This window comes from Rhinopithecus roxellana, chromosome 14, assembly GCF_007565055.1.
Source record: "Rhinopithecus roxellana isolate Shanxi Qingling chromosome 14, ASM756505v1, whole genome shotgun sequence".
NCBI classification, from domain to species: Eukaryota; Metazoa; Chordata; class Mammalia; order Primates; family Cercopithecidae; genus Rhinopithecus; species Rhinopithecus roxellana.
In genome coordinates, this window is record NC_044562.1 from 87,718,131 (window position 1) to 87,737,877 (window position 19,747).

The 19,747-nt window shown below is 45.8% G+C and overlaps 1 protein-coding gene across 1 annotated transcript in view; it reads left to right on the forward strand.

The window, feature by feature from the left end:
* The first annotated feature begins 970 nt into the window (after window positions 1-970).
* LOC104670457 (aldehyde oxidase 2-like) overlaps window positions 971-19,747 on the forward strand; it is an 80,688-nt gene continuing 61,911 nt past the window's right edge. Inside the window, 10 exon segments of the mRNA XM_030916339.1 lie at window positions 971-1,024; window positions 3,827-3,911; window positions 4,789-4,885; window positions 6,130-6,238; window positions 7,675-7,801; window positions 9,161-9,222; window positions 11,824-11,913; window positions 14,211-14,291; window positions 16,500-16,659; window positions 18,913-19,005. Of these exon segments, the coding sequence (XP_030772199.1) occupies window positions 971-1,024; window positions 3,827-3,911; window positions 4,789-4,885; window positions 6,130-6,238; window positions 7,675-7,801; window positions 9,161-9,222; window positions 11,824-11,913; window positions 14,211-14,291; window positions 16,500-16,659; window positions 18,913-19,005 (958 nt within the window).

The window sequence follows — 19,747 nt, forward strand, 5'->3', positions numbered from 1 at the left end:
GAGTGCAGTGCTGCGATCTCGTTTCACCACAACCTCCGCCTCCCGGGTTCAAGCGATTCTCCTGCCTCAGCCTCCTGAGTAGCTGGGATTACAGGCATGTGCCACCACACCTGGCTAATTTTTGTATTTTTTAGTAGAGACACGGTTTTGCCATGTTGCCGAGGGTGGTGTCAAGCCCCTTGGAACAAGTAATCCTCCCAAAGTGCTGGGATTACAAGTGTGAGCCACACCACACCTGGCTGGGTTTTCTCTTTTTAAAAATCAAGGATTCTGTCTATACATCTTACAGGTGTTACAAGCCAAATATCTCAGTTTTAATTCCTGCTTTGCCATTTACTCTGAGTGACTCCGAGCTACCAATCTAACTTCTCTGGGCCTCAGTTTACTTATCTGTACAGTGGTTGCCTTAACTACATCACTGTGTTGCAGTGGAACAATTCTGTGGGTGGGGAGGAAGTAGGAAGGCACCCCACAACTCCACTTCAGCTATGGCACAGACTGGATTTGATCATACGATCTCCTATGAGGAGACATTTCTGCAGCTAAAATTAGAAGGAAAAAAAGCTGGGGAAAGACAGAAAGCCCACTTCTGTCTTAGAAAAAAGTGAAATCCATCCAGGGTCTGTTTCCAGGGCTGAGGCAGTGTGCAGAGCAGGCTTAAGCTTAGATTGTTGCTTATGGTTTTCATGCCGATGCCCTCAAACTTCAGAAAGAGCAAGAAGAGGTGTGGGCTGTGTACTGAGTCAGCTTCAAAGTCAGGATTGGTGGGAGGCAGAGTGAGGCTCAAGTTAAGAGGCTGGACTAGACAGGGGCCCTAGACTTAAGCTGTGAAACAAGGAAGTCTCCACCTCTTGTGCTCCTGAGGCTCCAGGCCACCTGCTTCTACACGAATCCTTACCACTCAATTCTGTGGCTGGGGCAAACTGCATTCCCACCGTGTCTTGTAAAGCAGAACCTGTTTACAGGTGCAATGCCTTGCGCGTCACGATCAGACGAGCTGGTTTTCTTCGTGAACGGGAGGAAGGTAAGTGATGGGCACTCCTACCATGGTGTGCAGGGGCAGCAGGAAACCACGAGCTGGAGGGCAGCTCTTGTGGCCCATTTGGGCTGAGCCCCTGCAGTCAGGGGCAAGAAGCCAGGGACTAGAAAGCCATCCTAATGTGACCTGTTTCCCACTCAGCCAGAGCTCAGCTCCTGGAAACGTGGGGAGGACTCCGTAAAGCCTTGGTGTCGGATGAATCTGGCTTCGCCATTTACTGTATAACGTTGTGCACGCCACTTCCCCTCCCTGAGTGTTGGCGTCCTCATCTTTGAAATCCACTTCTAGGACTATCGTAAAGATGAAAAGAAAGCTGTCCCTTTCCTTGTTTAGGAGCCCCCCTTGGAAAGTGCCTGGTGCCAGGCTGATTCACGGACACATTTTATCTGGTGACACGTCTTGATCCTCAAAATTAGGAGGACAAGAAATAGGACCTTTTTTTTGTTTGTTTATCAGCTTAATTTTTCTGTTGAGTCCTCATCGTACAGAATTGGCTAAAATGTCCTCACAGTCAATTGGAGTCCCCTGCTTTCCCTGGGTTGTAGCTAAGCTCCATTTTGGTGCCTGTATAACAAGGGCAGGGACTCTGCATTGCCGGTTGTCCCAGCATCCTCCCTCCAGTCCTCACCATCCACCCACACAGGCCCCTAGTTAACCCTAGTGCCCTCTGCAGGTCCTTCGCTTCCTGAGTCCCTGTCTGTCTCTCAAATGAACCATTCTGCAGCTCCCAAGGCACAGGGCTTTTCTGGGGTCTTGTCACTTCTCCCCCAAGGACCCTCAGCCCCAGGACTTGGTCATTGTCTACCCCCAACCCCAGAGCTTAGTTCAAGAAAGTAGCCTTAAAGTTCTTATCGATGCCCTTCTGACCCACACTCCTGTATGCAGACTCCGTAACCAGCAACCGCCATATGTTCTTCCAAAACTGTCATTTGAGGGTCTGAGTCCTTACTTGCCTGACCCACTGGCCTAGGTTTTGGAGACTCAAAAGCCAGAGGAGGCTCCTTCCTCTACCTTCCACTCCACATCACCTCTGTGCCATGAGCCCAGAGTGAAGTAGCTGCAGTCAGAGCAGGGAATAAGTCAGGGGTTAGAAGAAATGCAAGGAGGGTGTGGTAGGGGTGGGAGTCAGTCACACAACAGAAATATCTGGCAGGGCGCGGTGGCTCACGCCTGTAATCCCAACACTTTGGGAGGCTGAGGTGGGCAGATCACCTGAGGTCAGGAGTTCAAGACCAGTCTGGCCAACGCGGTGAAACCCCGGCTCTACTGAAAATACAAAAATCAGCCGGGCACAGTGGCAGGCACCTGTAATCCCAGCTACTCAGGAGGCTGAGGCAGGAGAATGGCTTGAACCCGGGAGACGGAGGTTGTAGTGAGCCAAGATCACGCCATTGCACTCCAGCCTGAGAGACAAGAGCAAGACTTCATCTAAAAAATAAAAATAAAAATAAAAAACTCATCCAACCACTCTCAATCCATGTGCTTAAAGGATTAGCAGTGGGGGTAGGGGCAGGCAGAGAACAGCCTCTTCTTCCATTGATTTGGATCCCCTGAAGATCCAGAAAGCAGCTGAATTTTAACATCCCAGCTTGGATGCATCTTCCTTGTTTTTTTAATTCTTTGAGATCTACAAAACTTTATGTCTTCCTTCTAGGGAGAAAGGAAGACCCTAACATGGATAGTTCACTGTATCTTCCTTTCCTCCAATGCAACAGAATGACTAGATGTGTTCACAGGACACCCCTAAAACCTCCCCTTTTCTTTTTTTTTTTTTTTTTTTTTTTTTTTTGAGACAGAATCTTGCTCTATCTCCCAGGCTAGAGTGCAGTGGTGCAATCTCGGCTGCTCACTGCAACCTCCGCCTCCTGGGTTCAAGCAATTTTCACGCCTCAGTCTCCCAAGTAGCTGGGATTATAGACATGCACCACCATACCCAGCACCCCCCACCTTTTTTTTTTTTTTTTTTGTATTTTTAGTAAGACAAGGTTTTGCCATGTTGGTTAGGCTGATCTTGAACTCCTAGCCTCAAGTAATCCACCTGCCTCAGCCTCCCAAAGTGCTGGGATTACAGGCATGAGTCACTGTGCCAGGCCAAACCTCCACTTTTCAAGGAGTTGGGGATGTTAGTGTCCACCAGGGCCACCTGGGTCCTGAGCTGGGACATCAAGTCTCACCACTGGCTCCACTGCTATTGAGAGAGTGGCAGGCTCCAGGGCCTCCCCAGGACAGCAGCAATTCTCCATTTCCTCTTCCTTCCTACCACTCTTCAGACTCCTGCTGCGGCAAATGCATTCCCAGCCAGAGGGATCTCATAGGGGCCAGAATCTCTGCCTACCCAGCTTGCCTCCCTACAGGACCCTTCATTGCATACATGCACACACACACACACATAATGCACACACACACACGCACACACACATACACACAGGCACACACATGCATAAACGCACACACATGCACACACGCACACACATGCACACAATCCAAGTCCCTCCCAGATTTGAAATATTTCAAGACCGAATTGGAAGATTCCACAAAAACAGATAGTGGAGCAAATATGAATAACACCCTCCCAGAGGCATCTTTACACAGCAGTGTTCCCGGCTCACTCATATATGTTGCCACACTTGCCCTGTGAGTCTTCTGTCCTGTGAACGTGTGTGAACGTCATGTGCCCTCAGAGCACCAAAAAAACAGGTGCAGACGAAATCAGGCCTATTATACCCTAATCCCTAAAGGGGTCACAGATACAAGACCATAATCATCTCTCTTCTGTTCCCAACACAGGTGATGGAGAGGAATGTGGACCCAGAAGGGACTCTGCTGACCTTCCTACGAAAGAACTGGACCCTTTTGTCAAAGTCCTGGCTGTGTCTGTGTTTGCCTTAACACTTAGGCCAGCTGAGAATTATGAGGATGAACCAAATCTCTCCATTCAAACAGTCAGCCCCCTTGGCTCTTCCTATCTATTTGCTTTTGGCCGTGGTTTTAAGGCTGTTAGGTTAATCAGGCTGTTTTTGAGAGGATGAAGTTTCCCCGGAGCTTCCTGTATCAATAGTACAGTGAAATAGAAGCAAAGCTCTTTGTTTCAGCACTAATAATTCCCTTACAGGCTTTCCAGAGCCCCACCAGGCTTGTTATGTAATAGAGGCTTGTGTTGCATTTGCCCTGCCCTTTTTCGAAACCAGATTCTCCAGATTCAGTGAGAACCTGTATCACAGGGAAAGATTTCCTTTCCCTACATGTGTCTTCTTACCCTAGCTTTTCCCTGCCATTTCATATTCTGGAATATAGATCCTCTTGATAGCAAACATATTTTAATTGGCAAATTAAAATATAGATCTCTCAGTTCTCTAAGAACAAAAAATAAACAAATGACAGAAATTACTAATTGATGAAATCAGCTTCTAGACAAGTTTTGTTTAAAAGTCCAAGGTTTTTAATTGGTTGTTGATGTTTAGAAATTGGAAAATTTCATATTTTTTAAAATCAAGATTTTTCAGCTTCTCTTGGAAAATGGGGAGATAGCCATCCCTGCATGGCTATATGCTTCTCCCTCTTTGTGAGAAAACAGGCAGGGAGAGGTTAATATGCCAAGTGTCAAACTAAGACCTGAAGGACGTGAATGGCTTCTCAGACCTGCACTCACCCCGCCAAAAGACCTTCCTCAGAAGTGACCCCCTAGGGAGCAGCTATACTGAAAGCAAATGCTCTCCTTGGCATCTTTTCCTTGACTGCGCCCCTTCCAGTACGCCTCACAGGAACCAAGTACGCCTGCGGAAGAGGAGGCTGCGGCGCCTGCACCGTGATGGTGTCCAAGCATGACCCCGTGTCCAGGAAGATAAGGTATCCCAGCCCAGAAGCCAGGACAGCACTTTGTGTCTTGCTTGTGTTCTTAGTTCACAACTTTAAGAAAGGTTCTTAGATTCTTGCTGTGTACGGATCTTAGACCGCTCTGAATAATCCAATAAAAGTGGTGAGCCATCTACTCAGGTAACACATAAACTAACTACATTTTACACACCATTTCAGGGAGATCCCCCAAGGCCCATCTATGCACCCCAGGTTAAGAAACCCCAATGTAGGTCAGCCATTGATTTTACGGATGAAGAAACTGAGACTCAAAGAGATGAAGTGACTTGTTCAAAGTCATACAACTAGTAATCTATAGAACAAGGACTGGAACTCCACACTTTCTGGCTCTGAAGCTAATGCTTTTTCTTTCCCTTTTTTTTGAGATGGAGTCTCATTCTGTCATCCAGGCTGAAGTGTAGTGTTGTTATCTTGGCCCACTCTAACCCCTGCCTCCCAGGGTCAAGTGATCCTCCCACCTGAGCCTCCCAGTAGCTGGGACCACAGGTGTCTGCCACCACATCCAGCTAATTTTTTGGTATTTTTGGTAGACATAGGGTTTCACCATATTGCCCAGGCTGGTCTCGAACTCCTGATCTCAAGCAATCTGCCTGCTCCGCTTCCCAAAGTGTTGGGATTACAGGCATGAGCCACCACCACCAGCAGCTAATGCCCTTTCTACAGTTGGGCTGGACCAGCCCTACAAAGCAAGGACCTGGGCCAAGATTTCATCTCTTAAGGACCAGATTCTAGAAGTTGGGGTTCTCCCAAGTCCATTGGCCCAACAAATCAAGAGATGGCTTCAGAACACAGGTTATCCTACACTGTTGAATGACCTTATCCAGAGAGTTTTAAATTAGGAAGCAAAAAAATTCCCAAATGTGTCTATATGGATAAAACCTTTTGCTTGTTATGAAGTCAAATGCCCCAGTGAATACTATTGAAGTCCAACCACACTCCTAGTGACACAAGTTCATTCCCTTACTCCCGGGTGGGTCTGTTCTGGGCTTGGAAAGTGTTTCTGAAGTTCAGAATGCCCAGATTCACCTTAAGGACCCCTAGTCCTACAGACAGCACAGAGTCAGCAGAGGACTGTAAATTCTTCCTCTCCAGTTCCCCATCCCCTCAACTCCATGATGGGCTTTGGAAGTTTTCCACTGTTCTTCCTGGTGCCAGGCTTCCCCATGAGGCAGGACTGTGTTACTCCCCTTGACTTTCCTTGTGTTTCTTGTACAAAGACACTTCTCTGTCACTGCGTGCCTGATGCCCATCTGCTCTCTGTATGGAGCTGCTGTCACCACCGTGGAAGGTGTTGGAAGCATCAAAACCAGGCTTCCCCCTGTGCAGGTAAAAACACATCCAATTTTCTCACTTCTTAGCTTTATCTTTTTGCCAAATGCTGTGTTGGCTGTACTGCCTGAGGCTTCTAGGTTGTGATCAGATAAGCAGAAGCTTCGGATGCCTATTGACCAGGGTAATAACATTTGTTAAGTGATTTAAAAGAAAACTGAAAACTCCATCCACATTTGATTAATCATCTTTTTTTTTTTCACTTTTTCTGCTTGAATGAGAAGCGGAATTATTGAAGTATTGATTAATGGTCTGGAATAGGTATCATACAAAGAATATTACACATAGAATAAAATGTCTCTGAGGCTAACAGAATAAAATTTAGGATTATTCCCTGTGGTGCAGAGATCTTAGGAGTAAAATCAGAATCGGGGTAAGAGGAATCTAAAACTTCACCAGAATATGGCAACAATTGTTTCTCTGAATCTTAACCTGAAGCTGGAACAAAGAGGTTGGATTTAAGAGCAATGTGACATATGTTGACAGAGAGCACAATGATTCCTCTGACATTGTTACAGAAGCTTGGGGGTCATAGGACCAGATTAACCAACACTGAGTCTTTCTAGACAGGGGGAGCCCAGAGGGCCTCTGGGTTTAACTACATGATCTCCTTGGAGAATGAACTCCAAGGAGATGAGCAAAGACAAATGATCCAGCAGAATGTACCAGAGTCTAGTAGGAGGGCAGAGAGGATGCTCACAGCAAGGTTGATAAACCCAAATCCTAGGATTACATTACATTCTGCAATCTAGAGCAGGGCTTCCAGATTTAGATACAAACTTTAATGTGCCTAAGACTCACCCAGGAGCTTGTTAAAGATACAGATTCTGAGTAAAGAGATTTGAAGCAGGAGCCTCAGGTTCCTCATTTCCTGTAAGAGCCCAGGTGGAGTCAATAGTGCTAGTCCACAGACGACACTTTAAATGGCAGCGACCCAGGACATGGACCAAAATCTCAGACCTTTGAAAGGAGAGCTCCCTTTGTGCCAATACAGAAGAATTTAAGGAAGAAGGCAAAGTGAGTTCAACAGTCTCCAAGTTAATCAGAAAGAGGTAGCCTCATAGAAATAAGTTGTGCAAGATGCGGAGGTAGTCAAGAAAACTATTTTTGAAACTCCCACACACTCAGTTTATACTTATTGATTTCCAGAGGATTCTTTGCGCTCTGATAGTGGAGGATGCATGCTACTAATTCCCAATTAGAAGGATTTGAGCCCTTGACCTTGGAAAATGATTATCATAGGACGTTGCTTCTGAGCCACTTCCTCCAGAAGCAGCCTAGGGAAAGGAACACGGGCAGAGTCTGATCAAAGGGAAGGGTACCTTTGCTCAGGGAGTGGGTTCTACCATTGCCAGGGAACTGCAGGCTGTGCAGTGTGGTAAGAGTTGTTGGCAGCAAGAAGGCACGCTGAAACCATTCATGTGTCTTTCCAGGAGCGTATCGCCAAGAGCCACGGCACCCAGTGTGGATTCTGCACCCCTGGGATGGTGATGTCCATGTACACACTGCTCAGGAACCACCCACAGCCCTCGGAGGAGCAGCTCATGGAAGCCTTGGGGGGTAGGTCTAAACAGAGAAAACCCACCCCACCCCCACCCCCCCAACCAGGGGCCAAGTGGCAAGTGTGTTTCTGGATAGATCCAGAAACTGCTCCACACTACCCCCAATGTCATCCTAACCCCTCTCAGGCCTCTGCTTCAGTTGGTTCTAAAGTAGCTACAGCACCCAGGTGCAGAGAATGCCAAGCTGCTCCCTGCTTATCAGAGCATGTGCTTGGAACGGCCTGCACAGAACTAGCACAGTGTGCACACTCCACACCACCCACTTAACACCCCATTTTCTATCCAGTGACTTATTTGACTTCCTTTGTTAAGGGCCTGTATTAGTTTCTCAGGGCTGCCCTAACTCAGTACCACAAACTGCTGGGCTTAAAATAGCAGAAATGGGCCGGGCACAGTGGCTCACGCCAGTAATTCCAGCACTTTGGGAGGCCAAGGCGGGCAGATCACCTGAGATCAGGAGTTCAAGACCAGCCTGGCCAACATGGTGAAACCCCGTCAGCCTGGCCAACACGGGGAAACAAAAATACACCGGGCATGGTGATGCTTGCGTGTAATCCCAGTTACTCAGGAAGCTGAGGCAGGAGGATCACTCGAACCTGGGAACCTAGAACTTCTCTTTCACTCCCACCCCCTAGGCCTTCCTCTTTGGAAACCTGAGGCTCTCAAATGTTATTACATGAAACAGCAATAGAACGGAAAGTTCATGCAGTAGAATTACCTGCAGACCTCTGGAATGCAGATTCCTGGGCCCACCCCTAAATGGTTGATTCAGGAGAACTGGAGCAGGGTTAGGAATCTGCATTTTTTAAAAATGCCCCTAGGAGATTCTGATGTAATTATCTAAAAGCAACCGAGGAGCATCACTGACAAACCATCCAAGTCATGATGGTATATCAGGGCCTTAGAAACTGCCTAGGTTTTCTGTTTGAGGATCCCCGCTATTTTACCTAGTATCTGAAATAGAGTTGTCAATAGCTCTACATCGACTTAATAAATTAATACATGAAGCAAGTGAGCTCACCAACTAGGCTATCATCTTTAAGACAAGGAATAAAGCTAGAATTGAGGTAGTGGGCAGGATAATATTCCAAGTAGAGGAATAAAGCATTAAACCACTTGGCAGATGTTAAAATACCCTTTTTAAAAATGTTGGGAACCATGCTCAGTGCTGCTTGCCTGTAGCCCAAGCTACTCAGAAGGCTGAGGTAGGAGGAGACCAGGAGTTTGAATACAGCCTGGACAACGTTGTGAGACCCCTTTAAAAAAAAAAAAAAAAAAGCTAGATCTATTTAACTTTCAAAAGAAGCCAGTAAATACAAAGCCTACTAACAACCATGCTTCTTCTCTGATTGATTAGGTAATCTATGCCGCTGCACTGGGTATCGGCCAATACTTGAGAGTGGAAGGACTTTCTGCATGGTGAGTAGGTGACTGTGGGGACGTCTTATGCAACAAGAATGACAATGACAGCTGATCAAGGCCAGGGACAGAGGAATTAAAATTTCTTAGACCATCTCAACAGACTGTCAGGGAGACTTAGTGAGTTAGCTCCAACCAACTCAAAAAGTTTTAGCTTTTTGTTGAGGACTGGGGGAACGTTGCAACACCTTTGATGTTGTCCAATCAAAACCACAGAGGGAAGCCAGGTCATCCAACCAGCTGTCCAGACATGTTCTGCAACTAGTTCAGCAAGGCATCTGGACAGGCAAGTCAGAGGGCATCGGCAAACCCAAGGGGACAGAGGATGCAAGGGGGTGGAGCTTGCTTTGGTGAGGCAAGGTCAGTTCCAGAATCCAACCAGTTGAGAAGTTGTGAGCAGACAAGAAGCTGAATATGTAGAGTGGAACCCAAAATTCACTCCAAGTACAAGAGCACAGGGAATTTCCTCTACAAAATGGGGATTCTTCACTGGGCTCTCGAGAAAATCACATAAGTCTTGCTTGGCACTTAGTAAGAGTTCCACAAATAGTTACTGCTATCATTGAGGACGTCATTGACATGTGAATAGTGTTTGACAGGGAGACCAGACAGGCACATCTGGTGGTTCTCTGCTGAGGACAGGACGAATGTGGGCAGTACAGCCCTTAGGCCCAAAAAAGGGGGACCCCATACTTTACAGGGCCCCTCTCTGGTCCTCCTCCAGCGATTTTCGGGAGTTCATGGCACCAAGATGACTTGCCCACCTGAAACCTCACCCCTGTTCTAGATCATTCTCCATGGATGGCCTTGACCCCACTGTTAGACCACACATAAGCCTCTTATCTGAGTCTGTCTAGTCAGCCTGGCAACAGCAGTGTCTGCACCCCTAGGTCAGAGGGTGGCCAAGGAGCAGCTGTTTGTGGAGGGAGTAGACTGAGCTTGGCTGTTCATGCTGCAGTGCGCAGGCCCCTCACAGCACAGAACAGAGCCAGGGTAGAGGAGAAGGCCTGCAGGCACCAGGCTGGGGGCCTTTGTTTGCACTCTTTGCTGAGGCTCCACAAATCATAGAGGTGGGCCCAGAAGTAGACCAGGAGGTGTGTCCCATGTCCTAGAACCAGGCAGGTCACCTGTGCATGCATTTCCCAGATGTCTACTGCTACGTGAGGGAGCCAAAGGTAACACGCCGAGAAGTAAATGAAATAGCTTGTAAGTCCAGCAAATGGCTGGTGCAGAGTGAAAAAGCACTTGTGAAATATAAACGAAAAAAGTTAAAGGAAGCATCTTTGCCTATGGATACAGATGTTATTATCCACTTTCCAAGCACACTGACTCTGGGGATAAAGGCAAAAATGTGGTCAGACACCCCACCTGGTAGCCAGCATGTCTCACAGGACTTCAGCGGGTAAAGCAACCCAGTCTCAGAGGGAATACACAAGGCTAATATCAAATGGGCCAAGAGATGACTGGCTTTTTCCATTATTGGTTCACGGTGCACCGTGGAAGCTCTCAGAGCTTTGAGTAAGAGAAGTGCTGCTTGCTTGGCCCAGCTGTTTTGCTTCTTGGATAAAATTGAAAAGATGGCAGCTCAAGACATTTAAGTAGAGACAAAGACCTGAAGTGTCTGGAAGAAAGTATCATGCTAGGAACTTAGGAGAACTTACTCAAGGAAGAAGATACAAGAGGTTAGTTTGGAAGAAATGGGAAGCAAAAGAGCGGGCAAATAGAAACCTGCTTTAAAACTAATTGTCAACTCATCCCCAGACAGCACCATCCACATCCCAAATGTCTGGGAGATCTGGTTTCTAAAATGGTTTTCTTTTTTCCTCTTATAAATTATTATTGCCCTGCAAAGCATCTATCAATTAATTTTCCACTAGGAATTAACCTAAAAATTCATATATGTATACAAAGCTGTACGTGTAATGAACAAAAATGTTCATATACTATGTACTATACAAATGCACTAATACAATCCCAAATGTGAAAACATTATCAGTGGAATAGGGTAATGATAGTTTATTTCTTTTACATTTCTCTATATTCTATATTATCATTTTATATTATATATTTTGTATATTACCTATCAAATTATGTATCTTATATACTTTATATGTATTATTCTTTTTTTTTTTTTTTTGAGGTAGAGTCTCGCTCTGTCGCCCAGGCTGGAGTGCAGTGGTGCAATCTCGGCTCACTGCAAGCTCCGTCTCCTGGGTTCACACCATTCTCCTGCCTCAGCCTCCCAAGTAGCTGGGACTACAGGCACCCGCCACCAGGCCTGGCTAATTTCTTATATTTTTAGTAGAGACGGGGTTTCACCGTGTTAGCCAGGATGGTCTCGATCTCCTGACCTCGTGATCCGCCCGCCTCGGCCTCCCAAAGTGCTGGGATTACAGGCGTGAGCCACCGCGCCTGGCCCTTTATATGTATTATTATTAAAAATCAGCAAAAAAGAAAGACCTTGTGATTATTGGTGTTCCAACAGAAACCACCCACAGTGGTTTAAAAAGTCTGAAGTCTCATTTAAATTGCCAACCTTTCAGGGCACATTCCCATTTACCTACTCAAAAGTTTTTAATCTAAGGCATTTCACCTTCTTAGGAGTCAAATAGCTGTCAACAGAAAGGAACGGGAAAATGCTGCTTGGATTGGGGAGAAAATGACTCTTCCTCACTTGGCAAGAAAAGTGAGGTAAGTCCTTTTGTTTGTTTTGTCTGCTCACTGTGAGTCTTGCTTAATGCCGACCCAGTGTTGAAACTGTGCTTGCTTGTTCTAATGGTCATTCTCTGCTTACAACTGCCCGAAGCGCATGTGCAAATAAAGCTCTTTTTCTCTGGGAGTTGAGGAAAGTGGTGATCAAAGCCCACACTCCGATTTTCCCCTTCGTAGTCAGAAAGGCTGGGACAACAGGAAGACAAAAACACTCAGATCAGAAACAAAGCACTTCGACTCTGGATGGGTCACATTCTCAGGTGGAAGTGAATTCTGTACTTGCCCCTGCTGAGCTGTCTTCTGTCATGTCTCCTCCTCTGTAGACAGAGGGCGCTGCAGCCCCAGAAGGCTGAGGAGCCGTCCACAGTCACACACAAGTCAGTGGCCCCCCCAGCCAGGAAGTCCAGCCTTAAAGATTCCAGTCTCTGGCTTTGCTGTCTGAGAGACGCTCATTTCCAGGAAAAAACGGCACTGCCAAATTCTTAAAGATATTACTTAGAGAACTTGAAATACAGGATAAAATACAGAATCAGCTCCCAGCAAGCGAGGAAATCTGAGAGCATAGAGAACCACAGACAAACCCGTGTGTTTCTATCCTTCACACATATCTTTTTCCCATTCTTGGCTCCCACCATCACCTTAATTGGGTCTGAAGAAAGTGTGCTGTGACACAGAGGAGTTCTGCCCAAGGGAGGGGGCTTCACCCCTCAGAGCCGCTTCACAGAGGATCAGTGCCTTGCTGGGGTCAATACATCCTAAAGTCAATTCTCAGTTTTGTGGTCTCGGGAATTTTATTTGGGCAATGACTGGGCTCTAGGGACTACCTGACTCACTTTAACCAAACTCAAAAGACCATGACATTTAAACTGGAATGAGCCCCATATTCATTTATGAAGAGAAACACAATTATAAAGTGGATCTTGCCATCACTGAGTCACAGATCCTTTCCCTATAGGAAAACACACTAGGAAGCCAAATTACAATGAGAAGGCTGCTTGGTGAGCATGGACACAAAGCAATTGCATAGCCTTAATGGGCAGCGTCAGAGAAGACCCTTCTCTTCCACCATACTGGACCTGCGTGAGGCCAGGTGTCTGCCCGAGTGGCTCTCCCTTCTCTTTAAACGATGTTAAGATCTTCCACTTGGGTAGCCGTTAAGTCTTGGCCTGGGATCTGTTTAAGAAAACTTTTCATTTCTCAACATTCATTTATTAATTTTTTATATTTTAATTCCCTGGCACAAATTTATTTCTAGGTGTTAGATATATACCACATTATTGCCCTCAGGCACTGTCTATACTTCTAATGCCAACTAATGCAAAAACAGATCATTCAGACGTGGCCCTGAAATGCCTAACCTATGGCCCTACTAAGAACCTTATCAAGGAACAATTACAAGTGTTTTTATTTTTTTCTGGAGCCTGGGAAAACCTCAGAGAGATAGAAAAAGAGGGGAAGTGTTGGACAAATGTCAGGTCATTTTACCTATTATCACAATTACCCTTCAAAATATGGGTTATTTTCATTTAATCCTTAGAGAGGTTAAGGATCTTTCCATTGGAAAGGTTAGAGTGCTGACCTCAGAGTGAAAGAACCCTGATCTGTCTACCTTTCATGCCTGCATATTCTCTTCTCCAGCAGGCCCACATCCACCTCTGTGCTCCACAGTTCTCTCTCTGTTTTCCTTACCTCTTCAGGAATGTTCTTCTGGCAAGAAGTGTTTTCCAAAGCTAAAACAGATCTGATTCAGACAGGATTACAGTTTGGGTAACTTTTCACTGTGCTTTGGTTTCCTACAGGGTAAAATGGAGATAATTTACTTTCTTTATACAATTATTGTGAAGATTAAATAAATTACATGTAAAAGCTTTTGGAATGCAAGCACTTAATAAATGTTAACTATTGTTATTAAAGTCAAACTGTGTGTGTGTGTGTGTGTGTGTGCTTATGCATGGGCATGTGGAGCACAATGGAGAGGATTTCCCTAATTTATTTAACCTCTCATAGTTTTTCATAGACTGTCTTGGTGTTTTCCAGAATACTCTTTGTAGTATTTCATAGAATACTGTTTTCTTTAGTGTTGCATTAGTGGCAAATCAGTATTTCTCTTAAAATAAGATTCCTATTTTAAATTATTTGATTTGAACTATTTCCCTGTCCAGGGAGACTAGGAGAGTTATCACTACATTCATGTTGCCTAATTGCTATAAAGAATTACAAGGCTGTTTCCAATGGAGCTGGGCTGACAGAGCCATCTGTTTCTTCCTTTTATAAAGATTTGCACGAAGTTATTTGCAAAAGAGGAGTTTCAATCCTTGGACCCAACCCAGGAGCTCATATTTCCCCCAGAACTCTTGGTAAGACAAGCTGGATATTTTATGTACTCGTTTAAATATCATTGGTTATAAACTCAGTTTTATAAAGCCTCCATTTTCCTTCCCATGAAATTGTCAAATTGTGAAAATGTTCGATAAGATGAAGATGCCTGCTTCCCTCCCCGCCACTCCCTGCCTGACCCCTGGCACATTCCCTGAAGCCTCCGCTGTGGCAGTTTTGTAAATGATTTCTTCATTACTCTCATCATTGTCATTTGGAATGTGTCACTAGTGGCTGTCCAGGAGACACAGCACTGCTAAGCTTCTCCTTGGTCTTCTGGCCCATTCTAGCATACTGACCCCAAGGAACACTTCCAGGAGAGGCCCCTACCTTTCAGCCTTCCTCCCGTCAGCATGTTTCTTTGCAGAAATCCAGCAGTCCTATTCTATCAAACACCAGTTTCTGAAGGGGTTCTAATGTGTTTGTTTATTCATTCAACTGGTATTTATCCATCCAGCAACATGCCAGACACTGTTGTAGGTACTGAATATAGAACAGGGAACAAAACTAACAAAACACCTGCCCTCAAGGAGCTTGTAATCCGGTGAGAGAGGCAGACAATAAGCAAAATAATGGATAAAAGATATAGTGTGGCCGGGTGCAGTGGCTCATGCGTGTAATCCCAGCATTTTGGGAGGCCAAGGCAGGCAGATGGTTTGAGCCCAAGAGTTAGAGACCAGCCAGACATGGCGAAACCCAGTCTCTACAAAAAATTAGCCAGCTGTGGTGGCACTCACCTGTCGTCCCAGCTACTTGGGAGGCTGAGGTGGGAAGATTGCTTGAGGCTGGGAGGTCAAGGCTGCTGCAGTGAGCCGAGATCGTGCCACTGATCTCCATCCTGGGCAACAGAGTGAGGCCCTGTCCTCCCAATAAAAAATAAATAATTTTTGAAAGGATATAGTCTGTTAGAGATTGAGAAGTATTAAGGAGAAAAAAAATAAAGCAGAGAAAGATAGGATGCATGGAGTTGCAATTTTAGATATTCTGCCCAAAGAAAACTCTGAGAGGACGACATCTGAAGAAAGTCTGGAAGGAAGTGAGGGAGCCAGCCCTCCCAGCTGAAGAGGGAGACGAGCAATCCAGGCTGTTGGAACAGCAAATGCAAAGGCCCCAAGGGCAGGAGAACACCAGGCCTGATCAGAGGCAGAGCGTGGTCCAGCCTGGCTGGGGCAGAGTGAGCGAGGGGAATGCCAGGGAGCTGTCAGGGGCAGACCGTGCTGGACTTCATGCTGCTCGGCTTTTACTCTGTGTGGGGTGAGAAACTAACAGGCTGGATAGAGGAGGGGTGTGCTCCAGTTGAAGTGGTAACAGGATCATTCTGGCTGCTGTTTTGAGAATGGCCTGCAGAGGGGAAGGGAAGGAGCATGAACCTTGTCAGGGGACTAACGCCACCCTGAGAGATGGTGGTGGCTGCGCCAGTCTGCCCGGGTGGAAGGAGTGAGAAGCGAGTAGATTCAGGATGTATTTTGGAAGAAAAGCCAGTAAGATTTGCTGGTGGATAAGCTGTGAGGGTGGAAGAGAGAGACAGCTTGTCAAGGCTGACTCCAGCTTTTGCTGGTGGATAAGCTGTGAGGGTGGAGGAGTCAGCTTGTGAAGGCTGACTCCAGGGTTTTGGACAGCTGGGAGCGTGGAATGGCCATTTACAGAGATGGGGAAGACCTCTGGAGAAACAGGGGATTTTTTCTTTTGGGAGTTTCTCTTTGGGGGCTTGGAAGGGGGTTGGATATGAGGAGCTCAGTTTTTGACATATTAATTTTTTATCTTTATAGCTCTAAGCCAGTCCAAAAGACATATTAAATTTGAGATGCCTATTACACATCTAAGAGGTAACGTCAAGTACTCATTCAGATATGAACTTGGATTTCAGAGGAAAAAGCCAGGCTGAAGGTATTAATTTAGGAGCACTAGTGTAATTATGATTTTTAAAGCCGTAAGACTACATTATGCTAAATTAATCCACACTGAATGGTCAATAACAAGTGCCAGCTTATATTGTTACTTGTCCCCAAAAGGCCATCCAATTACGAAAATTCAGGCATTAGCCAATGGGTATAGTGAGTCTATTTTTGGGCAAATGTACCCCAGAACCCCTGACATCTCCGTAGAGGAACACATCTCCACCTGAGGCCTCGGATCAGCCAGGAGGACAGGCATGCACATGGGCACACATACTTGTCATTTGCCCTTAGAGGATGGCAGAGAATCCAGAAAAACGAACACTGACCTTCTATGGAGAGAGAGTTACCTGGATCTCTCCTGGGACCCTCAAGGATCTCCTGGAGCTGAAAGTGAAACACCCTAAGGCCCCTCTTGTTCTGGGCAACACCTCACTGGGGAAGTGATTACCCAGTTTTCATTCCACCCTTAATGCTGGGCTGAACTTTCTGTCCCTTACTCTGTTCTCAGTCTACAGAAATGACTTTTTAGGGACGAAAACTTCATCCTTTATAATAAAGCTCTCCAAAGTTGGATGTGCATATACCCTGGACCCCAGAGGTGTGGGAGGAAAGTTTTAGAGGGTTTTTTGTGGGGGTTTTTTGTTTGTTTGTTTTTTGTTTTCTTTTGAGACTGAGTTTTGCTCTTGTCACCCAGGCTGGAGTGCAATGGCATAACCTTGGCTCACTGCAACCTCCGCCTCCCGAGTTCAAGCAAATCTCCTGCCTCAGCCTCCCAAGTAGCTGGGACTACAGGTGCCTGCCACCACACCCAGCTAATTTTTGTATTTTTAGTAGAGACGGGGTTTCACCATGTTGGCCAGGATGGTCTCGATCTCTTGACCTCATGATCTGCCCACTTTGGCCTCCCAAAGTGCTGGGATTACAAGTGTGAGCCACCGCGCCAGCCTTTTTTGCATTTTTAGTAGAGACGGGGTTTCATCATGTTGGCCAGGCTGGTCGCAAACTTCTGACCTCAGGTGATCCACCAGCCTCAGCCTCCCAAAGTGCTGGGATTGCAAGCGTGAGCCACCATGCCTGGCCTAGAGGGTTTTTTATCATTTACTTTGTCTTATTCTTTTTTGTTTTTGTTAAATATTGAATGAATATAGTAGAATTTTATAAAATATGTATAGGGATATTAACAATACAGTGCACACTCAGTTACCACCCACATCCACTTTAAGAACACAAACTTTACCAAGAACTTTGAAGACCCCTGTGGGCCCTCTCAAGCCACATCCCCTTTCCTTCCCTTCCTCCTTGAAGGTATTCACTGGCCTGAATATTGTGTTGGTCATTCTATTCCTTATTTTTATAGTTTTACCACATATATTTGAATCCTTAAACAATATGTTGTTTAGCTTTGCATATTTTTGAACTTCACATAAATGGACTGGAGGGAGAGTCCTGACCTCTGGTCGGAAGTCAGGTTACAAGGTCTCCCACTCCCAATAAGAAGAAGAATCCCAGGGTATTATTCTTCTGCAATTTGCTTTTTGTTCAACATACTTGACCTGAGATGCATCCATATTGTTGCACGTAGCTGTGCTGTATTCCATCATATGAACATGGAACAATTTGACATCCATTATATTGCTGGGGAACAGCTTGTTTTGGCATTACAAATATTCTTCTATATGTCTCCTGGTAACTATGTGCAGGAGTGTTTTTAAGAGCATCTTGGCCGGATGCGGTGGTTCACGCCTATAATCCCAGCACTTTGGGAGACCAAGACGGGTGGATCACCCGAGGTCAGGAGTTCGAGACCAGCCTGACCAACATGGAGAAACCTCGTCTCTACTAAAAATACAAAATTAGCCGGGTGCGGTGGCTCATGCCTGTAATCCCAGATATTTGGGAGGCTGAGGCAGGAGAATCGCTTGAGCCTGGGAGGCAGAGGTTGCAGTGAGCTGAGATCATACCATTACACTCCATCCTGGGCGACAGAGCAAGACTCTGTCTCAGGGGAAAAAAAAAAAAAGCATCTTATCCTATTTCCTATTTTTATATGGACATAGTGAGTGCATAAATAGATACATACATACATAAATTTACTTGGCAGGGGTATATAACCACTGCTTTCACATCTGTACACATTTTCTGTCAATCTCTAATGTATCTGAATCTCTTATAAGAAAATTTCAAGGCCTGGAGCAGTGGCTCATGCCTGTAATCCCAACACTTTGGGAGGCAGAGGTGGGCAGATCACTTGAGGTCAGGTGTTTGAGACCAGCCTGGCCAACATAGCAAAACCCCTAAAAAAAAGAAGGCCAGGTGCGGTGGCTCAAGCCTGTAATCCCAGCACTTTGGGAGGCCGAGACGGGCGGATCACGAGGTCAGGAGATCGAGACCATCCTGGCTAACACGGTGAAACCTCGTCTCTACTAAAAAATACAAAAACTAGCTGGGCGAGGTGGCGGGCGCCTGTAGTCCCAGTACTCGGGAGGCTGAGGCAGGAGAATGGCGTAAACCCGAGAGGCGGAGCTTGCAGTGAGCTGAGATCCGGCCATTGCACTCCAGCCCGGGCGACAGAGCGAGACTCTGCCTCAAAAAAAAAAAAAAAAAGAAAAGAAAAAGAAAATGTTAATGCACAAAAAAAAGTATTTTCTCTTTCCTAATTGTCTCTAAAATAACTGTCCCTTTCCTAACTGTCTCTATGCTTCAGGACCTGCAATGAAATCTCAAGGACATTTTCATCCAGTTCTCCTCTCTCCTGCAAGGATCTCTGAGCTGAGTATGGTGACAAAAACAAGTGATGGTGAGTTCCTGGTGTTTTTAGTAGGATGTCGATGAGGCGATATCTGCACTAAACTAACACTTGCCAAATAACTCAGAACCTCCTCATCTGTTTGTCTTCTCCTGCATATTTAAAAAATGAAGAATAACTGGAATGAATTTAAATACATCCCCACCATGAAACTTTACTGTCAAAATCTTTCTGGGGAATAGGAGTATCCAAATAATATCATTTAAGACCTTGCAGTTACCTGCCTATAAAATGCCATGATGCCCCAGACAATAAATTTGCAGTGAGACTTTGATGGGACGATAGCAACAGAGAGCAGATGCTGTCCATCGGTTGGAGGATGGACACTCCCAATTCAGCACTCTTTTGTTCTGTTTTGTTTTTTGTTTTTTGTTTTTTGTTTTTTTTTTGAGACAGAGTCTCACTCTGTTGCCCAGGCTGGGGTGCAGTGGCACCATCTCGACTCACTGCAACCTCCACCTCCCGGGTTCATGCGACTCTCCTGTCTCAGCCTCCTGAGCAGCTGGTATTACAGGCACCTGCCACCACGCCCAGCTAATTTTTGTATTTTTAGTAGACATGGGGTTTCACTATGTTGGCCAGGCTGGTCTCAGACTCATGATCTCAGGAGATCCTCCTACCTCAACCTCCGAAAGTGCTGGGATTACAGGCGTGAGCCACCATGCCTGGCCAACACTCTTTTTGTTACTGCCATTACACCCCTCAGGTCCACCACACAGCCTGTCCAATTAGC